This window comes from Bufo gargarizans, chromosome 2 (assembly GCF_014858855.1).
Source record: "Bufo gargarizans isolate SCDJY-AF-19 chromosome 2, ASM1485885v1, whole genome shotgun sequence".
Classification (NCBI taxonomy): domain Eukaryota; kingdom Metazoa; phylum Chordata; class Amphibia; order Anura; family Bufonidae; genus Bufo; species Bufo gargarizans.
Genome location: NC_058081.1, coordinates 258,051,712 through 258,077,558, shown reverse-complemented (window position 1 = coordinate 258,077,558; position 25,847 = coordinate 258,051,712). Strand labels below are relative to the sequence as shown.

At 45.0% G+C, this 25,847-nt stretch overlaps 2 protein-coding genes across 2 annotated transcripts; one reads left to right on the top strand and one right to left on the bottom strand.

Moving 5' to 3' along the window:
- The first annotated feature begins 1 nt into the window (after position 1).
- Positions 2–25,847, top strand: ALG12 (ALG12 alpha-1,6-mannosyltransferase). The gene is made up of 9 exons (XM_044280242.1): positions 2–407; positions 487–619; positions 12,043–12,216; positions 14,411–14,605; positions 15,711–15,814; positions 19,599–19,822; positions 21,149–21,318; positions 21,443–21,518; positions 24,357–25,847. Exons 1-9 carry the CDS (start codon positions 246–248, stop codon positions 24,580–24,582), a joined length of 1,464 nt encoding a protein of 487 aa, XP_044136177.1. The 5' UTR covers positions 2–245; the 3' UTR covers positions 24,583–25,847.
- LOC122927910 lies at positions 16,678–19,609 on the bottom strand. The gene is made up of 2 exons (XM_044280243.1): positions 19,535–19,609; positions 16,678–19,255 (listed from the first exon to the last, which is right to left on the bottom strand). The coding sequence occupies exons 1-2, from the start codon at positions 19,606–19,608 to the stop codon at positions 18,190–18,192; spliced, it is 1,140 nt and encodes a 379-aa protein (XP_044136178.1). The 5' UTR covers position 19,609; the 3' UTR covers positions 16,678–18,189.

Genomic DNA, 25,847 nt, shown 5'->3' with positions numbered 1-25,847 from the left:
ATGCACTGCGCGCCCATAGCTGTCACTGAGCCGGGGAATAGAAGCGCCGCTGCGGCACTAGCTAACATGCTCACCGCTACGAGGGGCGCATGAAGGGAACTGTACACATACATTGCGTCATTGTCATGGACGGGGGTCGCAGCGGCCATTCCTGACCAGCAGGGGGCGCTATGACATAAGGCAAAATGGTGTGGTAAATACCACCTTGCCAAGGGGCGTGTCTGTCTAGTGTCTTGCCGTCCAACATGGCGGTGAAGAGGGGCTCCAGGAGACAAGTTCTCCTGCTGCTCCTGTTCGTGTCCGTGGCGGCCGTGCATCTCCTTGCCTGTCCGTTCACCAAGGTGGAGGAGAGCTTCAGCCTGCAGGCGTGCCATGACGTGCTGTACCACAGGCTGGACCTGGACAAGGTAACCCCCGCCTGGCACGGGGAGTTGGGTGGTCCCTGGCAGTGGCGCTCTATGTACCATGTGTTTGTTTCCCGGACAGTACGACCATCACCAGTTCCCGGGGGTCGTCCCCAGATCGTTCCTCGGGCCGCTCCTCATCAGCGCGCTGTCTGCCCCTGGCGTCCACCTCCTCTCCCGCCTAGAGGTGGACACGTTCTACTCGCAGCTCCTAGGTATGGACAGCGTGGCTGCCGGACTTTTATCAAGTGCATTTATGTTTTTTATGGTCAAAACATTTAGGAACCCGCTTCTCACCCAAGGGACCCAAAGCTGAAGAACGTCCAGAACCTTCAGTATCTGTACTGAGGAGGGTCTCTGGTCTAGTTCTCTTCAGGGTCCCCTGGTGACATCTGCATCCATCTTCTCATGATGTAAGAAGCCCCATCTGATGCGAGTGAATGAGGTTTCTGCAACTCCATTGTTAGAGAATTTAGGTTGTGCGGGACCTCCACCTTAAGGGTCCATTCACACGTCCGTTGTTTCTTTCCTGATCTGTTCCGTTTTTTGCTGAACAGATCTGGACCCATTCATTTTCAATGGGTCCTGAAAAAAAATCTGACATTGTGCTGTCCGTTTTTTTTCAGGACCCATTGAAAATGAATGGGTCCAGATCTGGTCCAGATCTGTTCAGCAAAAAACGGAACAGATCAGGAAAGAAACAACGGACGTGTGAATAGACCCTAAGAGCTGTTTCACACGAGCGAGTCCATTGCAGGAATCACGCTCCGTGTGTGAGTGTGATCCTCTGCTCTGGACTTGCAGGAACGCCCGGCATTATCATGATTTATAATGCTATGTGTCTCTGCATGGCCTTATTTCTACAGAATCATACTGACAGCTTTATGTCACTATGATTCTGTGGAAAAAAGGCCATGCAGAGACACATAGCATTATAAATCATGATAATGCCGTGCGCTCCTGCAAGTCCAGAACGGAGGGTCACACTCGCACACGGAGCATGATTCCCGCAATAGACTCGCTTGTGTGAAACAGCCCTAAGGCTCCATTCACACATTCGTGTGTGTTTTGAGGTTCCGCAAAACACGGACATCGCCAATGTGCGTTCTGCATTTTGCTGACCGCACATTGCCGGTGTTCTGACAGATCTCTATAGCTTGCCGAAAGTCTATAGCGCAAGCGCACTTCCACAAATCATCAGAATCATCGTCTTAAAGTGACAGTCACCTCCAGTAAAATACAGCATCTACATTAATTTGTACCCTTGCGGGCACGCTTCGCTTGCCACGCATAGGGCTCGGCCTCGCTGCGCTCGGCATTTAGTAAAACTAACTGTGCCGCCATTGATAGTAAAGAAGGAAATGGATGGTAAAGAAAGAGACTATCCATCTCTTTCTTTACCATCCATTTCCTTCTTTACTATCAATGGCGGCACAGAGCTAGTTGTACTAAATGGCGAGCCCGCGAGGGTACAAATTAATGGAGCTGTATTTTAATGGAGATGACTTTCACTTTAAGAAATCTATACCCTTAAGTGTGCGCACGCGCGGTGTGCGAGCTACTGCAGTGGAGGCTGCAGGAATGCTTCACTGAAGTACGCTTGCGCAGCACGCCACGTGACTTCTGCTATAGACTTTCGCCAATCTATAGACTTTCGGCAGAACACTGGCACTAATGGAATATGCCTATTCATGTCCGCAATTGTGGACAAGAATAGGGCATGTTCTATTTTTTTCGGGAACAGAATTGCGGACGTGTGAATGGACCCTCAGTCACCCCAGAGATTCTGATTATTGTACAGAAGAATGCAGACGCACATTGGTCCAGATTCACTAATCGTAAAGATGGCATAAGCTTGAAGGGGTTCTCCGGGAATTAAGAAAATGAAAATATTTAACTATTACTTTATCATAAATATATTCCCAAATACATTTCATTAGTTATAATGGCTCATTTTGTCTAGTGAGCAATAATTAAAGGTGTTATCAAAGACTATTAAATTCCCCCCCATATGCTGGGTCCCTCACAATGAATCTACTTAGCAGGCTCCCTGCGCAAGGGAGAAGCAGCAGCGGCGCGGGGAGCCAGGTAGGTTAGATTCATTGTGAGGGGCCCAGGCATATAGGGGACATTTGTTAGTCCTGGATAACCCCTTTAAATAGCCCCCGTCCTATTAGTACACACAAAACCTGTTCTGATCACACAGCAGGACAAGTTACTTCACAACACGGAGCTAAAGAGCTGCCTCATCCTCCTCTCCTCTCTGCTCTGCTTGTCAGGGAATATGATCCTGAATACAGCCGATAAGATCTTCAGCTGAATCTCTGTAAAAATGGAGTTCATGAGGAGACATGAGGTACAGAGAGGACGGACAGGACAGGCTGTGGTAAAGCTAGGTCTACATGACGACATTTGTCGTGCAACAATTTTTATAATGGCACTTCGACACGACAGTCGCTAAGAACCTATTCCAGATGGATTTTTTTTTTTTCTGTGACTGTTGCAGCATGTCGCAGTGCGACACCATAGACTACCATTATAAAAATTGTCGCGCGACATTAAAGGGAACCTGTCACCTCCAAAAAATAACTCAAGCCGCCAGTAGCGTGTTTCCGACGTTAATTTTCTTCCTGAAGGCCGATGCGGCTAAAGCTTGGAAAATGTTTTTATCCCCTGCCGGCGCGCTTCTCTAGTCATGCTTGAAGTCAGGGGGGGAGCGGCCTCCTTGCTTCAAGTCAAGATAACCAGGCCCCCTTCCCTGCCCCTTCGCTGTGACTGACAGTGCATATGCAGAGAGTTCGGCAAAGCCGGCCAAACTGCTGGCTGGCTGTCACAGTAAAGGGGCAGGGAAGGGGGTCGCTGCCCCCCTGACTTCAAGCATGACTAGAGAAGCTCACCGGCAGGGGACAAAAGAGCGTTTTCTGAGCTTTAGCCGCATCAGCCTTCAGGAAGGAAATTATCATCGGAAACACGCTGCTGGCTACTCTCAGGTACTGCTGGCGGCTTGGGATGGTTTTTGGAGATGACAGGTTCCCTTTAATGTCACGCTACACATGTTGCAGTGTAGTTGTGCCCTATGTGTCGCGCGACTTATTGTCGTTGTGTAGACCTAGCCTAATGGAGACTGCATATAAGTGCTGCTCATTAGCCACATCCCCACCATCTTCTACAGTCAGGTCCATAAATATTGGGACATCGACACAATTCTAACATTTTTGGCTCTATACACCACCACAATGGATTTGAAATAAAACTAACAAGATGTGCTTTAACTGCAGACTGTCAGCTTTAATTTGAGGGCATTTACATCCAAATCAGGTGAACGGTGCAGGAATTAAACAGTTTGCATATGTGCCTCCCACTTGTTAAGGAACCAAAAGTAATGGGACAATTGGCTTCTCAGCTGTTCCATGGCCAGGTGTGTGTTATTCCCTCATTATCCCAATTACAATGAGGAGATAAAAGGTCCACAGTGCATTTCCAGCGTGCTATTTGCATTTGGAATCTGTTGCTGTCAACTCTCAAGATGAGATCCAAAGAGCTGTCACTATCAGTGATACAAGCCATCATTAGGCTGAAAAAAACAAATCGAAGCCATCAGAGAAATAGCAAACATTAGGCGTGGCCAAAACAACTGTTTGGAACATCCTTAAAAAGAAGGAACGCATCAGTGAGCTCAGCAACACCAAAAGACCCGGAAGACTGCTGAAAACAACTGTGGTGGATGACCGAAGAATTCTTTCCCTGGTGAAGAAAACACCCTTCACAACAGTTGGCCAGATCGAGAACACTCTCCAGGAGGTAGGTGTATGTGTGTCAAAGTCAACAATCAAGAGAAGACTTCACCAGAGTGAATACAGAGGGTTCACCGCAAGATGTAAACCATTGGTGAGCCTCAAAAACAGGAAGGCCAGATTAGAGTTTGCCAAACGACATCTAAAAAAGCCTCCACAGTTGTGGAACAACATCCTATGGACAGATGAGACCAAGATCAACTTGTACCAGAGTGATGGGAAGAGAAGAGTATAGAGAAGGAAAGGAACTGCTCATGATCCTAAGCATACCACCTTATCAGTGAAGCATGGTGGTAGCAGTGTCATGGTGTGGGCATGTATGGCTGCCAATGGAACTGGTTCTCTTGTATTTATTGATGGTGTGACTGCTGACAAAAGCAGCAGGATGAATTCTGAAGTGTTTCGGGCAATATTATCTGCTCATATTCAGCCAAATGCTTCAGAACTCATTGGACGGCGCTTCACAGTGCAGATGGACAATGACCCAAAGCATACTGTAAAAGCAACCAAAGAGTTTTTTAAGGGAAAGAAGTGGAATGTTATGCAATGGCCAAGTCAATCACCTGACCTGAATCCGATTGAGCATGCATTTCACTTGCTGAAGACAAAACTGAAGGGAAAATGCCCCAAGAACAAGCAGGAACTGAAGACAGTTGCAGTAGAGGCCTGGCAGAGCATCACCAGGGATGAAACCCAGTGTCTGGTGATGTCTACGTGTTCCAGACTTCAGGCTGTAATTGACTGCAAAGGATTTGCAACCAAGTATTAAAAAGTGAAAGTTTTATTTATGATTATTATTCTGTCCCATTACTTTTTGTCCCTGAACAAGTGAGAGGCACATATGCAAACTGTTGTAATTCCTGCACCGTTCACCTGATTTGGATGCAAATACCCTCAAATTAAAGCTGACAGTCTGCAGTTAAAGCACATCTTGTTTGTTTCATTTCAAATCCATTATGGTGGTGTACAAAGCCAAAAATGTTAGAATTCTGTCGGTGTCCCAATATTTATGGACCTGACTGTACTTCATGTCTCCTCATTAGCTCCATTCCTACAGAGATTCAGCTGAAGGTCTTATCATCTATCTTTAGGACCATAATCCCTGATGAGCAGAGAGGAGATTGAGGCAGCTCTTTACCTCAGTGTTGTGAAGTAACTTGTCCTCATGTGTGATTAGGACAGGTTTTGTGTGTGCTAATAGGACGGTGGCCATTTTATTTCCTACAATGATTGTTTCCTAGACGAAACAAGCCATTATAACTAATGCAAGGTATTTGGGAATATATTTATAATAACTTAGTATTTAAGTATTTTAATTTTTTTTATTCCCAAAGAACCCCTTTAAGGGGGGTTTACACTGCACAATCGCTGTGCAAATTATTGGGAACGAGTGCTCGTTCCCAATAATCTTCCTGTGTAACGGTGCCACAGATCACCCGGTGAGGGAGCAAACCTTCGTTTATCATTGAAGATACTCATCCTCATACAGAGGAGGTGATTGCTGCATGTAAATGTAGCTCTTTCCTCTGGTGGTTTCCCGATAATTACCTGTTTAGTGCTCCAGACTTAAAAATAAACCGAAGACTTGGAGAAGATGAGACGCGGGTCACAGTAGTGAGCCAGCACTACATACGTCTTACATCCAGTGACATGTTCTGTTTCCTCTTCTCCTCCATTTGACCCAGACCTCCATGACAAATTCTTTCAGCCACATCTCGTCTCTACAGAGTTTGTGACAGATGCGTTAGATTTCTTAATTTTTCCATCAACACCCCCCCCCACCATCCTGCTGCCACCCCCAATACTGTGCCTGTTCTGCCCCCCAATGCCCCAGGTACTACAGGGCTCCAGATGGCGACCAAAATGGTCACCAATGCGACTTAGAATTTACAAATGGCAACAAGACATTTTAGTCTTGTTGCCATTTGAGACTAGACCCTCCGCGGCAGCTCTGCCGTTGAACAGCGACAGGCGCAGGAGATGATAGTTCTCTGCCCCGCCGCCAATGTTCTTCTCAGTCTGAGTCAGTGAGTCACAGCACACATAGAGAGTGAGACGCTGGCAGCAGGGAGGGGAGGGACTCGGGAGGAGTGTAATCTGATCCTAGAGTGGACTGCTTCTGCCAGCCCCGCCCCTCCCCGCCCACCAACCAATCAGAGCTGAGGCAATGCAAGCACTAGCAGCTCTGAGTCTGAGTCACACACAGTACAGGGAGTCTAAGAAAGAATCGAATGAGTCACAGGTTAAAAGAATCTAAAGATCCAACTTAGTTAGAGACTCATTTGATTCTTTGAGTTAGAACCGTGAGTCAGACTCTAGAATTCTCAGCAGCGCAGTGGAGAAGGAGTCTCTCCCTACCCCTTGTGCTGCTTCTGCCCCCAATAAGGAGAGAGACGGGAGGAGGAGGGGAGGGGCTGTGGCCACTGCGCAACCAATGAAGATAACTGACCTGTTAATACAAATACAGGAGGCGGGTGCCGGAATCAAATAGCCGGCACCCGACCTCTATGACAGGGAGCTGCGATCAGCGGCAGTTGAGTTAACCCCTCAGGTACCGGACCTGAAGGGTTAACTGCTGCTGATCGCAGCACCCTGTCATAGAGGTCGGGTGCCGGCTATTTGATTCCGGCACCCGCCTCCTGTATTTGTAGAAGAAACATTGGTGGCACAGTGCGCCCCCCAACACCCCAGTATAAGAAACATTGGTGGCACAGTGGGAAGTGCCAATGAGGGCTAAAAAAAATATTTAAAAAATTAACTCGCCTCCTCCAGTTGATCGCGTAGCTGCCGGTCTCCTGTTCTTTCTTCAGGACCTGTGGTGACGTCACTGAGCTTATCACATGGTCCATTACCATGGTGATGTATCATGTGATGAGCACAGTGATGTCACCACAGGTCCTGAAGAAAGAACAGGAGACAATCAATTGGAGGAGGTGAGTTAATTATTTTTTAACCCTCATTGGCACTGCCCACTGCGCCACCAATGTTTATTATATTGAGGGGGGGCACACTGCGCCACCAATGTTTATTATATTGGGGGGGCGCACTGCACCACCAATGTTTATTATACTGGGGTTTTGGGGGGTTCACTGCGCCACCAATGTTTATTATATTGGGGGGCACACTGCGCCACCAATGTTTATTATATTGGGGGGGGTGCACTGCGCCACCAATGTTTATCATACTGGGGTGTTGGGGGGGCGCACTGCGCCAACAATGTTTATTATATTGACCTTCTACTATGCATTCTGTATTAAAGAATGCTAATATTTTCCCTTATAACCACGTTATAAGGTAAAATAATACAGTGAATAGACTTTCATCCTAGCAACCATGCGTGAAAATTGCACTGCATCCGCACTTGCTTGCAATTTTCACGCAGCCCCATTAACTTCTATGGGGCCTGTGTTGCGTGAAAAACGCACGACACAGAGCATGCTGCGATTTTCACGCAACGCACAAGTGATGTGTGAAAATCACCGCTCATGTGCACAGCCCCATAGAAGTGAATGAGTCTGGATTTAGTGCGGGTGCATTCCGGTATTTTGAATGCCAGATCTGGCACTAATACATTCCTATGGGGAAAAATGCTGGATCCGGCATTCAGGCAAATCTTCAGTTTTTTTCGCCGGAGATAAAACCGTAGCATGCTGCGATATTATCTCCGCCCTGAACAGTCAAAATGACTGAAATAAAGACATCCTGATGCATCCTGGACGGATTACTCTCCATTCAGAATGCATGATGATATGCCTGATCAGTTCTTTTCTGGTATAGAGCCCCTGTGACGGAACTCTATGCCGGAAAAGAAAAACGCTAGTGTGAAAGTACCCAAAAATATTTAAATCCCACCCTTTCCCAATTTTACATATAAAATATATAAACAATAAATAAATAAACATATTACACAGCGCTGTCCAAACTATTAAATTATTAAAAAATATCTCCTATGCGGTGAGCATTCGCCATTTTTTTGTCACCCCAAAAAATAGGATAGGACTGTTCTATTATGGGCCAAATGTTTCATAAAATGCGAAATGCACGCGGCTTTCTTTTTTTTTTTTTTTGCATGGTATTGAGTATCGCAATACTTTTTTATGGTGACGAAAGCGAATCAAAATTTTGGTATCAAAACAACCCTACGCTGATCTGATTGGCGTAGCGTTGTCACGATACCAAAATTTTGATTCGGTTTCGATTTGGCGACAAAAAATTTGATTTGGCTCCTAAATTTTTCACTTCAGGAGCCAATGGCTACTAGGTATTTTTTTTTTAGTCTGGAGCACTGTACTATACTGCTTAAAAAATAGTGACCCCAGTAGAAATAATGTCCCTATAGTGTCTACCTCAATTATAAATGCCACCTAGGGTGCCCCCAGTGATAATAAAACCTTAGATTAATTCCCCCACACACTGCCCTCACATAGTGATTTCCCCCACTCACACTGTCCACACATAGTAATTTCCCCCCACACTGCCCGCACAGTAGTAATTTTCTCCCACACTGCCCCCTTATAGTGATTTCCCCACACATAGTAATTATTGCCCCCACAGTAGTAATATGCTCCACAGTAGTAATTTCCCCCCACACTGTCCGCCCCCAGTGCCCCCCTTCCGGTGAGTGGTGTCTGCCCCCAGTGCCCCCCTTCCAGTGAGTAATGTCCCCCTCCAGTGCCCCCCACCTGCGCTAGGATTTCACTATCAAATAGGCCTCAGGCCTGTAGCCCATGACAGCGTAGGTCAGGCATGGCCAACCTGCGGCTCTCCAGCTGTTGTAAAACTACAACTCCCACCATGCCCTGCTGTAGGCTGATAGCTGTAGACTGTCCGGGCATGATGGGAGTTGTAGTTTTGCAACATCTGGAGAGCCTCAGGTTGGCCATCCCTGGCGTAGGTGATCGCGGCTGGGCAAGGAATTATGGGCTCCCGTGCCCCGCCGCAATATTCAGCTACAGCGCGGCAGCCCTGTCGCAAATCGCAACAAGGCTAAAAAGTCTTGTTGCCATCTGCAAATTTTAAGGCACATTTTGCGACCGTTTTGGTCGCCATCTGGAGCGATGCTGTTCCATCAGCACATGTAAATGCACATTTAGACAGGCTATGTAGATCGGCACCAGATTTATCACAGGTGCTCAGTCTGGATGAGAAATGGGGTGCAGGGATAGACACTGTCCACAGCTATTGGTTGGCAAATTTTTATGTCTGAATTAAGGTTGTTGCGGGTATCGAAATTTCGATACACAAGCGATACTTTAGTCCCGGTATAGCTAAGTAGCAGGCTACATAGCACGGCACCCAGAGATATCCCTGCACTTACTATTATTCCTGGGCGCCTCTCCATTCTCCCGCTGTGCACCCGTTGCCGTCTCCTGCTCTGTATGCTAATTACTACTATCGGAGCAATGGGGAGGAGACATCAGCTTCTCTCCTGGGCGTTCCTTCTCCCTGGCTGTAGCGCTGTCCAATCGCAGCGCAGAACGTCACAGCCAGGGAGAAGGAACGCCCAGGAGAGAAGCTGATGTCTCCTCCCCATTGCTCCGATAGTAGTAATTAGCATACAGAGCAGGAGACGGTAACTGGGGCGAACGGAGTGGCGCCCAGGAATAATAGTAAGTTCAGTGAGATCCCTGTGCGCCTCTCTTCATGTCCTGATATCATTAGCGGCTCAGTGCGCTTCCCCCTTCCCCCCCAGTACTAAAATCATTGGTCAAAGTAGAAAGCAGTTGGCACTCAACATAAAACTCAGTCCGCACGAGAAGGAAAAATGCTTCCAGACGGTATGTAATAAATATCAGCAGATGTTCTCTTCTTATATCAATATGCTTATTTTTATTCCAAAAATAAGCATAAAGATGTAAGAAGAGAACGTCAGCTGAGATTTATTACATTCAAATTATTGGTGGCAGTGGCCACAGTGTCCCCTCCCCTCCTCTTCATTGGTGGTGCAATGGCAGCTTCTGATCGGAGCCCCAGCAGTAACATCCCTGCTGCTGTGTGTATTATGCACAGGGCAGCAGGGACAGTGTGAAGTCCTATTCACCCTGATACAGCTCTATCAGGGTGAATAGGACAAGGGATTAAAAGATCCCAGGCTCTGGCCCCTAAGGGGGAAATAGTTATTAAATAAAAAGTAAAAAAAACAAACCACCAAAATATTAAGTATAAATCACCCTCTTTCCCAATTTCACATATAAAATACATAAGCAATAAATAAACATATTACATATCGCCACGTCCGAAAATCCAAACTATTAAAAAATTTATGCGGTGAACGCCGGAACAGGAAAAAAACGCACGTGGCTTTTTTGGTGTGTTTTTATTTATTTTTTTCACGTTGTATCGAGTTTCGCAATACTTTTTTATGGTATCGAAATCTAATCAAAATTTTGGTATCGCAACAACCCTAGTCCGAATTGTGCCGAAGTTTGATGCAAAATAATGGTGTCCTAGGCCCCACTCCCTTTCCCATGAAGTTCTGCCACTTTCCACCAAGCTTCGCCTTCTTGTCGAGCATGTCAGAAAAAAAGTGTAGAAACCCCTAGCAAATTTGCATCATTTTGCTTAACTTTCTTAGATTTGTGTCACAGATCCGTTAGTAAATCTGGGCCATTCTAAATTCAGCAAAGGTCTGACAATTTAGAACAAGAATAGCCAGCCTCTTCTATTTATTGGAGGGTTTAGTGTGACACATTTTATGTAGTTTGTAGATTGTGGCTTAATAACTAATATCTGTGGCGGTGACAGGGCCGTCTTTAATATTGATTGGACCCTGGGCAAAAATTTACTTGGGCCCCCTGGATCCCGCCTTCCCACACCTTAGCAGGCAATCACGCCCTCCACCACAACACACACACACAAAAATCCACACACCTGGTAGAGTCCAGTGAATGACTGTAAATACTTCCAGTTCTGAAGACTCCAGCGGCTCAGGATCAGTGCTCTGGGCAGCTGGGCTCAGGCTGGAAGTGGGCACCGCTCTGCAGGAAGGAGACCAGGGCTCTGCTCACCCTAGTGTTACAGTGCACCCCAGCACCCCACAGTATGCAATATAGCACCCTATAGTATACAGCACCACACAGTATGCAGTTTAGCACCCCACACTATACAGCCCCCCACACTATACAGTACAGCAACATAGCACCCCCCCCACTATACAGGCCCCCCCCCCCCACTATACAGGCGCCCCCCCCCCCCCACTATACAGCCCCCCCCCCCCCACTATACAGGCCCCCCCCCCCAGTATACAGCCCACCACACAGTATACCGGCCACCCCCCCCCCCCAGTATACAGCCCACCACACAATATACAGCCCATTACACAATATATAGCCCACCACACAGTATACAGCACCCCACTATACAGTATATTAACATAACAGCCCCTGTCACCTTTTTCTGATGTAATCTTTACACAAAAAAGCTCCAGTTAACTTCTGCAACACTCAGTAGGACCTGTGATGACATCATAGCCATGTGACCAGTAATTGCTAGGTTACTGGTCACATGGTAATGATGTCATTAAGGTCCTAGATCAAAACTCATTAAGGTCCTAGAATTAAGATCATTAACACAGTACGATCATGATGCCTGTGTAGCGGACCGCTTGACACCCGGGGCAGTAGCTAGCAGGGCTCAAGAGGCAGCTGCCTTGGGCCCCCCAGGAGCAACTGGGCCCAGGGCAGCTGCCCCTTTTGCCCCTTGGTAAAGACGGCCCTGGGCGGTGAAGGGGTTAAAGGTGCGCTGTGTCCCTGGCATTTAACAGGCTATGCTGGAAAAACCTGAGGAATATCTTTAAAGGTATAAAGTGTGTTGTGGGTGACTGTTTTCTGCCTTTATATCCACAGTACGAGCCTCTCTGGGTCTGATGGTCCTTTTTGCCCTATGGCAGCTGCAGAAGGAAGTGAGGAAGCAGTTTGGCGCTCATGTGTCTACATATTTCTGCCTGATAACAGCCACTCAGTTCCATGTGATGTTTTATTGCACTCGCACCCTCCCTAATATATTAGCGCTCCCTATTGGTATGTATGGTTGTAATTATTGCATTTTAGTGGTTACACAGCTTCTGTTCTATTCTGCCAGCATACATAATGTTCTCTGTTTTCTGTGCCGCACACAAGAATGGCTCCAGAAAGAAGAAAAAGAAAGGAAAGCTGACGTCTCTCCTCTCCTTTATATCCATCCCTGTGTATGGCTCAGAATTTGCATGTATGAATCTAACCTTACAGATTGCTCTGTATCTTCTATGACTTTGGTACTGTTTAGCTCCCTGGGATACAAAGGATCACGTACGTACAGACTCCAACATGCCTGATCCTTCTTTCCTGCAGCACCAGATGTCAAGGGAAAATCAGGTTACCCTTCATATTAGGCCTCATGCACACAGCCGTTGTTTTGTTCCGCATCCGAGCCGCAGTTTTTGCGACTCGGATGCGGAACCATTCACTACAATGGGACCGAATCTGTTTCTCCGTTCCATGGCCCTCCGTTCCATGGCCCTCGTTTGCGGACGAGAATAGGCAGTTATATCAATGGCTGTCCGTGCCGTTCCGCAAATTGCAAAACGTACACGGACTCCATCCGTGTTTTGCGGAACCGCAATTTGCAGACCGCAAAGCACACAGCGGTCGTGTGCATGTAGCCTTAGGCTGTATAGATCATACGAGTGTATTACTGTAGTGCCGCAGCAGCATGAAGCGCACGGCGTCATAGCAACTAATGACGCCATGCGCTCCTGCTCTCAGCAGGATGCCAGGCCGGGATACCACGGACCGCTCACGGCCGTGTGCATTTGGCCTTTGTGTAGCCCTTTTAAGGGGTTATCCCATGACTTATGTAAAAAATGAAAATCCGACATGATATAGTACATGACAACATCTTTGTAACAAAGCTAGAACCAGCCTTGTACCTGACATGGATCCAGAGATCTCCATAATCACTGCTATCTTCAGCCTGATAGCTCAGGGGTGCGTCCTTTCTGATGCCGCTCTCCCCCTGTAATGGCCACAGACAGAACAGAACATATGGCTGGTGGTAGTTGAAGATTTAAACTGAGCGCGTTCAAGCAGCTCAGTGAGACAGACAAAAAAATAAGGAAAGGACAAACAGCAGGTGGTGCTATACAGATACAGCCATTTTTAAGGGACACTGTGAGGCCTTCTGGGCATATTTAGATCTTTATATGCCCGCCTATGTCTTGTAATGCGTTTCCAATTCATATAAGTATTATCCCTGTGCGCATTGAAAACCGTGAAAAATAATCTTTATAATCACCTGTCAATCAACTGTCCTTTGTGCCCAAGGGGCGTTCTTTGCGCCGCATTTGTGCCCAGCCGCACCCCAACTGCCGGATCTTTAGAGACGCCCATCTCATTAGAATTCACTTCGTTGGGCGGTATTTTCCTGTCCCCGACATTCGGAGATCCCGCACATCCCCAATATGAAGTTACGGCAGGCGCAGAATGGAGAGGCTGAAGTGGCCTCATAGAAACATAGGAGACGCAGGCGCGATGTGATCCCAGCGAGTGAGGGTGCCGAGCGCATGCGCAGATGATGCTATTGAGGCTGATGAACGTAACTTCGTATTGGGCATGCGCAGGATCTCCGAATGTCGGGGACAGGAAAATGCCACCCAGCGACGTGAATTCTAACGAGATGGGCGTCTCTAAGGATCCGGCTGTTGGGGCGCGGCTGGACACAAATGCGGCGCAAAGAACGCCCCTTGGGCACAAAGGACAGTTGATTGACAGGTGATTATAAAGATTATTTTTCACGTTTTACAATGCGCACAGGGATAATACTTATATGAATTGGAAACTTATTACAAGACCTAGGCGGGCATATAAAGATCTAAATATGCTCAGAAGGCCTGACGGTGTCCCTTTTAAACTACATGAAATTTAGATCCAGGTGCTGGATTGATAAATGTAGAATGTGCTTTGTGATACAACCCCTTCAAAAATGTATCTGTATTGTGCATGGAATTAGAAATACCCAGCATGCCCTATCTGTCCATTACTTGCATTTGCTATGGTTTTCAACCTTGACGTTGCATGTGATCAGGGCCTTACTTTACACCTCTCTCTATATAGAAAATCTGGAAGCCAAGCTAGCGTTACAGGAATGGTTTGGTAAATGCACATATGGATAGTATTGTCCGCGTTTATCGTGTGGGAGACGTCTCAGCTAATTTACCTCCTCTCTCTTGTCTTTTAGTCCTGCTTGCTGTCACCTTCTGGATGAAACAGAAGCATGGTCCATTTATTTGGCTTTCTGCTTTGGCCATTATCGTCTTCAGGTCTGAGCTGTGTATACTGATGGGGCTGATGCTGCTGCTGTCGCTGAAGAAGGGAAGTGTCTCGGTTTTTACAACTCTCTTGCATGCAGTCCCAGCGGGAATTATATGGCTTGGTAAGTCTTATTTAGAGCAGTATTTGTACATCATTTCTTAAGTGTAACAAGTCATAGATATAAAGTGTCCATATCAATGAATCTTTAGTTTTCCAGTCCTAGGGAACCCCTATAAAAGTAGCTGATATGGAAGCACTGTTTAACACCGTACAATACCATAATAATGGTTAAAGAGGACCTTTCACCTGGAAAAACACTGTGAGCTAAGTATCATGACATATACAGCGGCGCCCAGGGATCTCACTGCACTTACTATTATCCCTGGGCGCCGCTCCGTTCTCCCGTTATGTCCTCCGCTGTAGCGCTGGCCAATCGCAGCGCAGAGCTCACAGCCTGAGGATAGGTCATTGGTATCAAAATCTCTGAAAACAACTTAAAAGGGGTTCTCCGGGAAAGAAGAAAATACCTAATTATTGTGTTATTATAAACATAGAAAATTATTTACAAATTCCGTTCATTAGTTATAATGGCTTGTTTTGTCTAGGGAGCAATCATTAGGAGAAATAAAATGGCCCCCGTCCTATTAGTACACACAACCTGTCCTAATCACACAGCAGCACAAGTTACTTGACAACACTGAGCTAAAGAGCTGCCTCATCCGCTGCTCTGCTTGTCAGGGATTATGATCCTGAATACAGCTGATAAGAACTGTAGCTGAATCTCTGTAGGAATGGAGTTAATGAGTTTCTAATGATTGCTCCCTAGAGAAAACAGTTGACATTGCGAGGAGCAGGTCTGATTGCAGCTCCTCCATTCCCATTTAGTTCAGTAGGAAGTTGGGGACGGAGTGTAACAGCTCCTTCCCATTGAAGTGAATGGGAACGGAGGAGCTGCAGTGCCGACAACGAGCAGATAAATAATAGAGACTTTAAACAGCTGATGGGGGGGGCGGGAGTCCCCCCCCGACGATCTAATATTGATAACCTGCCCTGAGGATAGGTCATCAATATAGAAAACCAGCCAACCACTTTAATACTAATAATAATGAAATGCTTTTCATGCTTTAATATGAGGAAATATTTCTCCACATTTGTTTTGTGTGTAAGATCAGCACATTGTGGTCCAGTGGGTTTATGAGACTGTTTTTCTGTATTGATTATATTAGGTGTGACCGTCCTGGTGGACTCCTTTTTTTGGAAACGCCTTGTTTGGCCTGAAGGAGAAGTTCTGTGGTATAACACTATTTTGAATAAAAGCTCAAACTGGGGCGTATCCTTCTAAAAAGTATTTTTGACCATTCACTCCCATTCTTTATCTGAAGATAAACTGTGCCACATCAACATATAAGGGTCCCCTACACTGGCGAAACATCAGCCAACAAACATTTGTTGGAACGCTCTGCAATTATCTGATGGTATAAAGGTGCTAGTTTGTTGGGTCATGCAGTCATATAAATAATCGTTTGTTCCATGATTCTGTGTGGGGAGGAGCGATCGCTAATGCCATACTGTGGAGGAGATCTGCATGTAAATTCAGCAGTCTACTTCACTGACGAGCAGAAGCTTGCCGAGAAGGAACGCTTCTTTCCCTACATTGTGCAGTGTAAAGGGGCCTGTAGACCCCCATGCATAGCTGGTGCTGCAGCAAACAGAAATGCAACCCGCTCAAACATGTGTGCGCTTGTGCATGTAATATCAAGGGGCACTGGTCATCAGATTAATATCTCTCCTTACATGGTTTGATCATCACTTCTGGCTGAAAATGTATATAGCCAACAGTTTGGTCAAGAGCCAGGCTACATGAATAGATAGGCATAGTCATATACACCACCGTTTGGTTTAAAGGGAATGTGTTACTTGTCAGTGTCAGGCTACTTTCACATTAGCGTTTTTTGCGGATCCGTCATGGATCTGCAAAAACACTTCTGTTACCATAATTCAACCGCATAGATCCGTCATGAACTCCATTGAAAGTCAATGGGAGACGGATCCGTTTTCTATTGTGTCAGGAAAAAACGGATCCGTCCCCGTTGACTTACATTTTGTGCCAGGACTGTTCCGTCTTGCTCCGCAACACATCGCGGACAGAAAAACGCTGCAGGCAGCGTTTTGGTGTCTGCCTCCAGAGCGGAATGGAGACTGGACGGAGCAAAACGTATCAGTTTTGGACCGCTTTTGAGAGCCCATGACGGATCTTGGAAACGGAAAACCAAAACGCTAGTGTGAAAGTAGCCTAATTCTGAGATGGCTGCTGAAAGGTTACCTGCACAGAGCAGGAAATAATCACCTAGTGGCCAGTGTGAAAATTGTAGAATTATATACTTTATTACAATTAGTAGCATGTAAAAAAAATCTTCATAAATAACAATTCTTTAAAAATGTGATTTAAACAATAGGTATTTTTCTGATGACCTTCTCTTTAGAGTGTGCCTAAGCCTTTATCTAAACTTTATTAAATCCTACTCTAAATGTGCTTAAAATAACTTTTGTAATACACTTTAAAGGGCATTTGTCAGCAGATGTGTTCCTGTTTGATGAATGCGGTTTTAATATATGCAAATGAGCCTTTAGGAGCAAGGGGAGGTGGTCATTACTCTTAGAAAGGGGGGAATTGGGAACTTAAAGTGGCCCCATGTTTTAGGAGTGTCTAAAATGAACATAAGTAGGAGGGGTCAGCAATATCATTGCGCAAAATACCATATACCACAGTGCACCATAATATATTGCCCCAAACGCTGTCCCCTCTGTGTGGCCATCAATAGATGCCATTTTATGTCCTTCTTCTCCAGTTGTCTCTGATTGAGATATGGAGCAGGGGGTATAGGAAGTGAGATGCGGGCCATAGTTAAATTCAGGAGGATATGTGCGGTCACTGGCTGGGTACATGAGTACTAGGTCTCACAACATGAATTACAGCCGAGAGCTCAATATATCGGATATCTTATAGCCTTGTGCGCCATTGTGGTATGCAGTCTATTAGCAGAGCTGGGGCCAAGGGAAAGCAGGGTGTAATAGGATGCATCCACCGTGTTTTGTACAAACGATCACATGTTCAAGTCCCACTAGGGAACACAAAGTAAAAAAACATTAATTAGACTGTGGGTGTTGTTAAAATCCCCAGTGCCAAAATAATATTGAATAAAAAATTATCAAAAAGTCATGTGTACCCTAAATGGTTCCAATGAAAACTACAGCTCACCCTCAGTCATGGGTGCCAAAACATAAAAGTATTCAAGTACTGAACTGCAGGAAAAGGTTAGAGCAACTGTCAGCAGGACCAACCCGATCATTAAACTAGGCATATTGTCCGGATTGGTTTTGCAAAGATTGTTTGCAGCATTCCCAAGAAAAGCCTTTTGTGCAGATGATGGCTTCAGTGCTCCGAGGAGCGCGGCCAGCACTGAAAAGCTGAGGGCACTGTTTTTCCTGAAGATATGTCATTGTTTTAAGACTCTTCTTGAATTGACCAAGTCTTGGCTTTGATTCATTTGTTATGCTCCTGATCCTTCTATATATTGTACCTGTGCACCACCAGAATGCCATGCTGTCCATTGTTTCATTTATGCTCCTGATCCTTCTATCTATTGTACCTGTGCACCACCAGAGTGCCATGTGGTCCATTCTTTCATTTATGCTCCTGATCCTTCAATCTATTGTACCTGTGCACCACCAGAATGCCATGCAGTCCATTGTTTCATTTATGCTCCTGATCCTTCTATCTATTGTACCTGTCCACCACCAGAATGCCATGCAGTCCATTGTTTCATTTATGCTCCTGATCCTTCTATCTATTGTACCTGTCCACCACCAGAATGCCATGCTGTCCATTCTTTCATTTATGCTCCTGATCCTTCTATCTATTGTACCTGTCCACCACCAGAGTGCCATGTGGTCCATTCTTTCATTTATGCTCCTGATCCTTCTATCTATTGTACCTGTCCACCACCAGAATGCCATGCTGTCCATTCTTTCATTTATGCTCCTGATCCTTCTATCTATTGTACCTGTCCACCACCAGAATGCCATGCTGTCCATTCTTTCATTTATGCTCCTGATCCTTCTATCTATTGTACCTGTCCACCACCAGAGTGCCATGTGGTCCATTCTTTCATTTATGCTCCTGATCCTTCTATCTATTGTACCTGTGCACCACCAGAGTGCCATGTGGTCCATTCTTTCATTTGTTATGCTCCTGACCCTTCTATATATTGTACCTGTGCACCACCAGAGTGCCATGTGGTCCATTCTTTCATTTATGCTCCTGATCCTTCTATCTATTGTACCTGTCCACCACCAGAATGCCATGCAGTCCATTGTTTCATTTATGCTCCTGATCCTTCTATCTATTGTACCTGTGCACCACCAGAGTGTCATGTGGTCCATTGTTTCATTTATGCTCCTGACCCTTCTATATATTGTACCTGTCCACCACCAGAGTGTCATGTGGTCCATTGTTTCATTTATGCTCCTGACCCTTCTATATATTGTACCTGTGCACCACCAGAGTGCCATGTGGTCCATTGTTTCATTTATGCTCCTGATCCTTCTATCTATTGTACCTGTGCACCACCAGAGTGTCATGTGGTCCATTGATTCGTTTGTTATGCTCCTGATCCTTCTATCTATTGTACCTGTGCACCACCAGAGTGTCATGTGGTCCATTGTTTCATTTATGCTCCTGATCCTTCTATCTATTGTACCTGTGCACCACCAGAGTGTCATGTGGTCCATTCTTTCATTTATGCTCCTGATCCTTCTATCTATTGTACCTGTGCACCACCAGAGTGCCATGTGGTCCATTCTTTCATTTATGCTCCTGATCCTTCTATCTATTGTACCTGTGCACCACCAGAGTGCCATGTGGTCCATTGATTCGTTTGTTATGCTCCTGATCCTTCTATCTATTGTACCTGTGCACCACCAGAGTGTCATGTGGTCCATTGTTTCATTTATGCTTCTGATCCTTCTATCTATTGTACCTGTCCACCACCAGAGTGTCATGTGGTCCATTGATTCATTTGGATCCACAAGCTTTTCCTTAACTGGCTCCTTAGACCTCTCCATTCCTGTGGTATTTTTATTCAGTAGTGCCGCGAGCAATGGCCTTTAGCTTATTCTTTCTGCCATTTGGCCTCTTTGATAAAAGGATGCGCCTACTGGTTGCACCAGTTGTGGCTTTCATATTTTTATACTCCTTCCTTCCTCACAAAGAACTTCGGTTTATCATTTACACATTTCCGCTGTTAAACATAGTGGCTTCTAAAGGATGTTCATATATGTAAGTATAAAGGAAGCTTGCCAAATACTATTGCATCATACATGACTAAGGCTACTTTCACACTCACGTTTTGTGCAGATCCATTCAGATAATACAACTGTCTGCATCTGTTCAGAACGGATCCGTTTGTATTATCTTTAACCTAGCCAAGCCGGATCCGTCTGGAACACCGTTGTGCCAGATTGTGTCAGTGAAAACGGATCCGTCCCCATTGACTTACATTGTGTGCCAGGATGGATCCGTTTGGCTCAGTTTAATCAGACGGACGCCAGAACACTGCAAGCAGCATTTTGGTGTCTGCGTCCAAATCGGAATGGAGACTAAACTGATGCATTCTGAGCGGATTCTTTTCCATTCAAAATGCATTAGGGCAAAACTAATCCGTTTTGGACCGCTTGTGAGAGCCAATGACGAATCTCGCAAACGGAAAGCCAAAACGCCAGTGTGAAAGTAGACTAAGGCTACTTTCACATCTGCGTTTTTCTTTCCAGTTTTGAGATCCGGCAGAGGGTCTCAAAACAAGAGGAAATTGCTTCAGTTTTGTCTCTGTTCATTGTCAATGAGAACAAACTGGAACGGAGTTCACCAGAATGCATTCCTTTTTGTTGCGTTCCCATGCATATGCAGCATGGGAAACTGAACATCCGACATCGAAAACCAAGTCAGAGTGGGTTCACACTAGCGTTATGGAGTCCGTTATAGCTTTCCATTATAACGGAATTCATAAGACGGAAGGACGGATCGTTTTGCTGCCCATAGACTCGCATTATGACGGAAGCCTTTAAGAGGCATTCAGTTTTGCTCCGTCCTAATAGAAATCTATGGGAAAACCTAACGGATCCGTCTGTTTTCAGTCTTGAATAACGGGACCCAAAGTCCAGTCGACAGGACTTTATTTTCCGTCTTGCATAACGGGACCCAGGCGGATCCATTATGTTTTCCCATAGACTTCTATTATGACGGAGCAAAAACGGAATGCCTCTTAAAGGCTTCCGTTTTGCATTCCATCCTATGGATTCCGTTATGTTCCGTTATAACGGAAGGCCATAACGGAATCCCTAATGCTAGTGTGAACCCACCCTCAGTGGTGCCGGCTCTGTCTTTTTCGGACACGTTTATTTTCAATATGATACAACAGGATCCGTTCTGAACAGATGCAGTCGGTTTATTATTCAAACTGGTGCGTTTTCCTCCATCCAGTTTTGAGATCCTCTGCCGGGTCTAAAAAATGGAAAGGAAACCACAGATGTGAAAGTAACCTAAGACTTTATCTGAGTTATTCAACCTTTCACTGTGTACTGCATTTCTTCTCCATACCTTTTGCAGACTGCAGAATTATCAGAAATCCTGGATATACAAGTTAGGCACTCTTTTTGTCATAGCCCATCTTTTTGGAAACGCAGCATACTCTGCTATGTCTTTGTACGTGTCCCATTTCAATTATCCTGGAGGTACTGCAATGGCTGAACTTCATAAAATGGTGGCCCCATCCACAGGTACTTGTCTTGTTACTACCCCCGGAACTTGTTTTACAATGTCTTTTTGCTGTATGACTGCACTGTTTCGAACTACAACAAGTACTGAAACATTTATCTATCTATATTACGGTATATCTTTTAGATGTGTCTGTCCACATAGATGTGGCTGCTGCTCAAACTGGAGTTTCACGATTTTTACAGTCTCATTCACATTGGAGGTAGGTTTGAAAGGGTTGTTTCTGGGTTTGTTTGTTATGTTTCTTCTTTTACCTGCTGTCTAGATTCCAGGAAAGGGGAACATTTGTGTGTTTTAGGCATGTGAAATTTCCGTTGGTAATAATGACTTTTCACAATGTGAGAAGAACCACTATATATTAATGTTGTACATTTTGTATTGATGGGATAGGAGAAAATATATAATTGTGCTCAAGTAAGCAAGGAGCACATATGTATGACTACATGTCCAAATATACCTATTACTAATGGGTAGCCATTCTGTAACTATACTGTCAATCCCTCTTAATAGGGACATTCAAATGACCTAAAAATGTTATTTGTGATACTGTATGCAATAGTGGCACAACTGCAGAAAAACAAGACTGCATAAGGCTACGGAAAAAGTGTGGGAATGTGGATAGTAGAGACTGAAACTTCCTCTGGACCTTAAAGGGAGTCTGTCACCTCCATATGGCCATATACAGTGCTTACATGGCTGTGTGGCACACCTAGACAGGATTGTAACAGTACCTTTGTCTTTGTCTTTAGACTTGCACCAGCAGGAAAAACAGAGTTCAATTCATATGCAAATGAGCACTTGCAAGTGCCCAGGGGCGGAGTTCAGTGTGTAGGTGCCCAGGCTGCTCTGCCTTCTTTTTACTTTACTCCTCCCCAGCCTTCCTTCCGCCCTCAAGTCCGGACCTATCGATGAGGCAAGAGACTTGGAGGCAGGCAAAGGAAGAGGCTGGGGAGGAGTAAAGTGAAAAGAAGGCAGAGCAGCCTGGGCTCCTACACACTGAACTCCGCCCCTGGGCACTTGCAAGTGCTCATTTGCATATGAATTAAACTCCCTTTTTCCTGCTGGTGCAAGTCTAAAGACAAAGGTACCGTTACAGTTCTGTATAGGTGTGCTACACAGCCATGTAAGCACTGTATATGGCCATATGGAGGTGACAGACTCCCTTTAACTCGTTCTCTGCCAAGGACGTATTTCATACATTCTTGCAGGCTGACAATTTAGTATCCAGGGACGTATCTTGTATGTCCTTCCTACTGATAAGCTGGATCCCAGAATATGACAGCTAGAGATCCAAGCCAGGTCTTGTTTTAAAGCTGACAATCTAAGCTTTAAAATGCTAGTCACAATTGGGGTCCATTCACACGTCCGCAAAATGGGTCTGTATCCGTACCGCAATTTTGCGGAACAGGTGCGGACCCATTCATTTTTAATAGGGCCGGAATGTGCTATCCGCATTCCGCAAAAAAATAGAACATGTCCCATTCTTGTCCGCAATTGCAGACAAGAAAAGGCATTTTCTAAGAGTGTCAGCGATGTGCGGTCCAGAAAACGAGCGCATATTGCCGGTGTCCGTGTTTTGCGGATCCGCAAGACACATATGGATGTGTGACTGGACCCTAAGTTGCATGTTAGAGCCCTTTGAAAAGGGTCTCAATGAAAGCTGCATATACCTGCAGCTCACTCCTGACACAATTTCCAAGCAAAGCTTTCATTTTCCAAGAGCCCAATAAGAATTGATTAGCAACGGGCAACAAAGAAGGATTTATTTTTAGACTGTTTCACAAATTGCCACATAGATTTGTGTACCTAACTCCTTGGGTAACTGTACATGTCCCCATGGAAAGGTTAACATGGACTTCTGTTCATGTTATCAACTCCCTTCACGAATAAATCAGAGAGCATACTTGTTCTGATTATCACTGCCCGCACTTCCGGTCCGCAGCTCCGCAAAAAAATAGAACATGTCCTATTCTTGTCCGCATTACCGGACAAGAATAGGCATTATAGTGCCGGCCATGTGCACATGGCCAGGGTCAGTGTTTTGCAGATTCGCAAAACACTTATGGACGTGTGAATGGACCCTTAGCCTGATCAAGTGTAAATAACAATTGAAATCTACTAAATTCTAGGCACACGGACTGACAGAGGATGTGCCTATTTTATGACAAGTCGTGTGCCTAGTCATACATTAGGCGCATTCTCTGGAAGTGCAGGGGCTATTAAAAGACTGGCATAATATGCTGGTCTTTGATAAATGACCCCCAATCTGTTAGCATTTTGGACAAAACGCAACATGCAAAAGACTGGCACTAGCAGGTAAGGCTCTGTCGATTTTATTCAGGCAGAAAAGTATTCAAATGATAGATTATAAATGTCTGATCGCTGGGAGCCCCATTGTAGCAAAGTCCACATTCTTAGTTGCTGCATAACTAGGGCGTGGGAGATTGAGTGGTGGTTAAACGTGTGCCATGCTGCTCCATTCATTGTCTCTGGCGGTATAAAAAAAAACTGCTGATTTCGGTAATAACTGTTTATTGTGAAAAACCCTGATCTGCATAGTAAGTAACACTGCTTTCACGTCTGTGGCTGGGGCTTCCAGCCGGCAGGTCTGGCATTGACCAGGCAAAAAACACTGCGTGCAGCGGTTTTTGTAAGACCGATTCTCTGCATATTTGCAAGGTAGCAGGCAGATCTCTGCCAGTTATAGTTAATGGGGTCCGCCGGTAGTGTCTATGCTTGAACAGTTCTCTGCAGGCGATGTGGAACTAGCCCAAGAAAGTAAAACTAGATTATGAAAAGTGTCATTGCCGGGATGTATTAGCGCCTGGCTTATTGACCAATGACTGCAGTGGTTAGGACCATATGTCTTATTGACCAATGACTGCAGTGGTTAGGACCATATATGTCTTATTGACCAATGACTGCAGTGGTTAGGACCATATGTCTTATTGACCAATGTCTGCAGTGTTTGAGCATGCGTCTTATAACCACTGCAGGCACTGGTCAGTAACTGATTTAAGTTTTGTTTGTCTTTTCATAGGTATGATAAAAGAGAAGACCTTTCGTCTGAAGAGAAAGCAATGGCTTCTTATACTCATATCATTATGGAATTTGACGCTTCTAAGTTGCATCACTACAGAAACACTCATAAAATACTGAGAGAAATACCTGGATTTGACAGGCTTGGCTTTAATGCTACTTTTCCACCAATTTATCTGAAATTATTAACAAAATTAATAATTTTACAAAGGACCCACCTCCTTTAATTTGTTTTCAGTATTTTTTTTTATTATCTTGAGATATGACTCTCTGAAGTGATCCCAAGTTGATCACTAGGCATTGTGCTCCCTCAAATTTAAAGGGTTATTCCGGTTACATTAAGTTATCTCCTATCTACAGGCTAAGTATCAGATCAGTGAGGGCTCTACCGCTGAGACCCCTACTGATCATAAGAACAGGGGCTCATACCCCCTGCAGTCCCTCTGAAATGAATGGAGCGGCCGGTTGGGCATGCGTGCGACCGCTCCATTCATTTCTTTAAAAATTCTGGAGATAGCTGAGCTCTGTACCTGGCTACCTCTAGAAACCCCATAGAAATAAATGGAGTGGCCACGCACATGTCGAACTGCCGCTCTGTTCATTTCAGGGGGGCTGCAGTGGATACAAAGCCCCTGTTCGTGTGATGGGTGGGGGTCCCACAGGATGGGGGATAACTCAATGTAACCAGAATATCACAGAAAAAACTAAGATAAAACCAGAATATTTCTTTAATCTCAAAGTTCTCAATCTTTTCAAAAGTCTCCAAACTAATGTTGACTTCAAGAAGCCAGTACCACACATCCATAAAGCAGTCCAATTGTACTCCATGTTACTGTTGCCATCTTCACGCTGATAGCTAGGGCAGACCGTTGTGAGATCCAGCCCATGATTCCCTTCAAGGTGTGATTTACTATATCAGAAATAAAAAAATATTTAACCCCTCTTCTGCTGAAAAATCTGTGGGGAGTATATGGGTATATTCAACATAGCAGATTTTATTTTTATTTCTGTCAATTCATTTAATTCATCCGAATGGGATTGTTTTGGTGGAAAGCACATTCAGATGAACAAATCTTGTGCATGTGACTTTATCCTAAAGGTCCTTTTACATGGGAAGATTTCTTGACTGTAACATAAGACTATACCAGAGATTTATCAAAACTGGTGTAAAGGACAACTGGCTTAGTTGCCCATAGCAACCAGATTCTACCTTAAATTTTCCAAAGGAGCTATAAAAAGGTGAAATGTGATTGGTTGCAATGGGCAACTAAGCCAGTTCTACTTTAGACCACTTGCTAAACCTCCCTTTATGTGCTGCTGACATCCTATTTTAACATCTGCACAGAAGATGCAATTAATGACAAGTGTACCTTTTTCTTGTTTGTCAGCTAGATAGGTGGACATGTTTACACTGGATACTTGCTTTGTGTCGCAGCTTTTGTCACTTGAGCAGTTATTGTCTTTATGTAAATAAATTAATTTGTTAATTTTC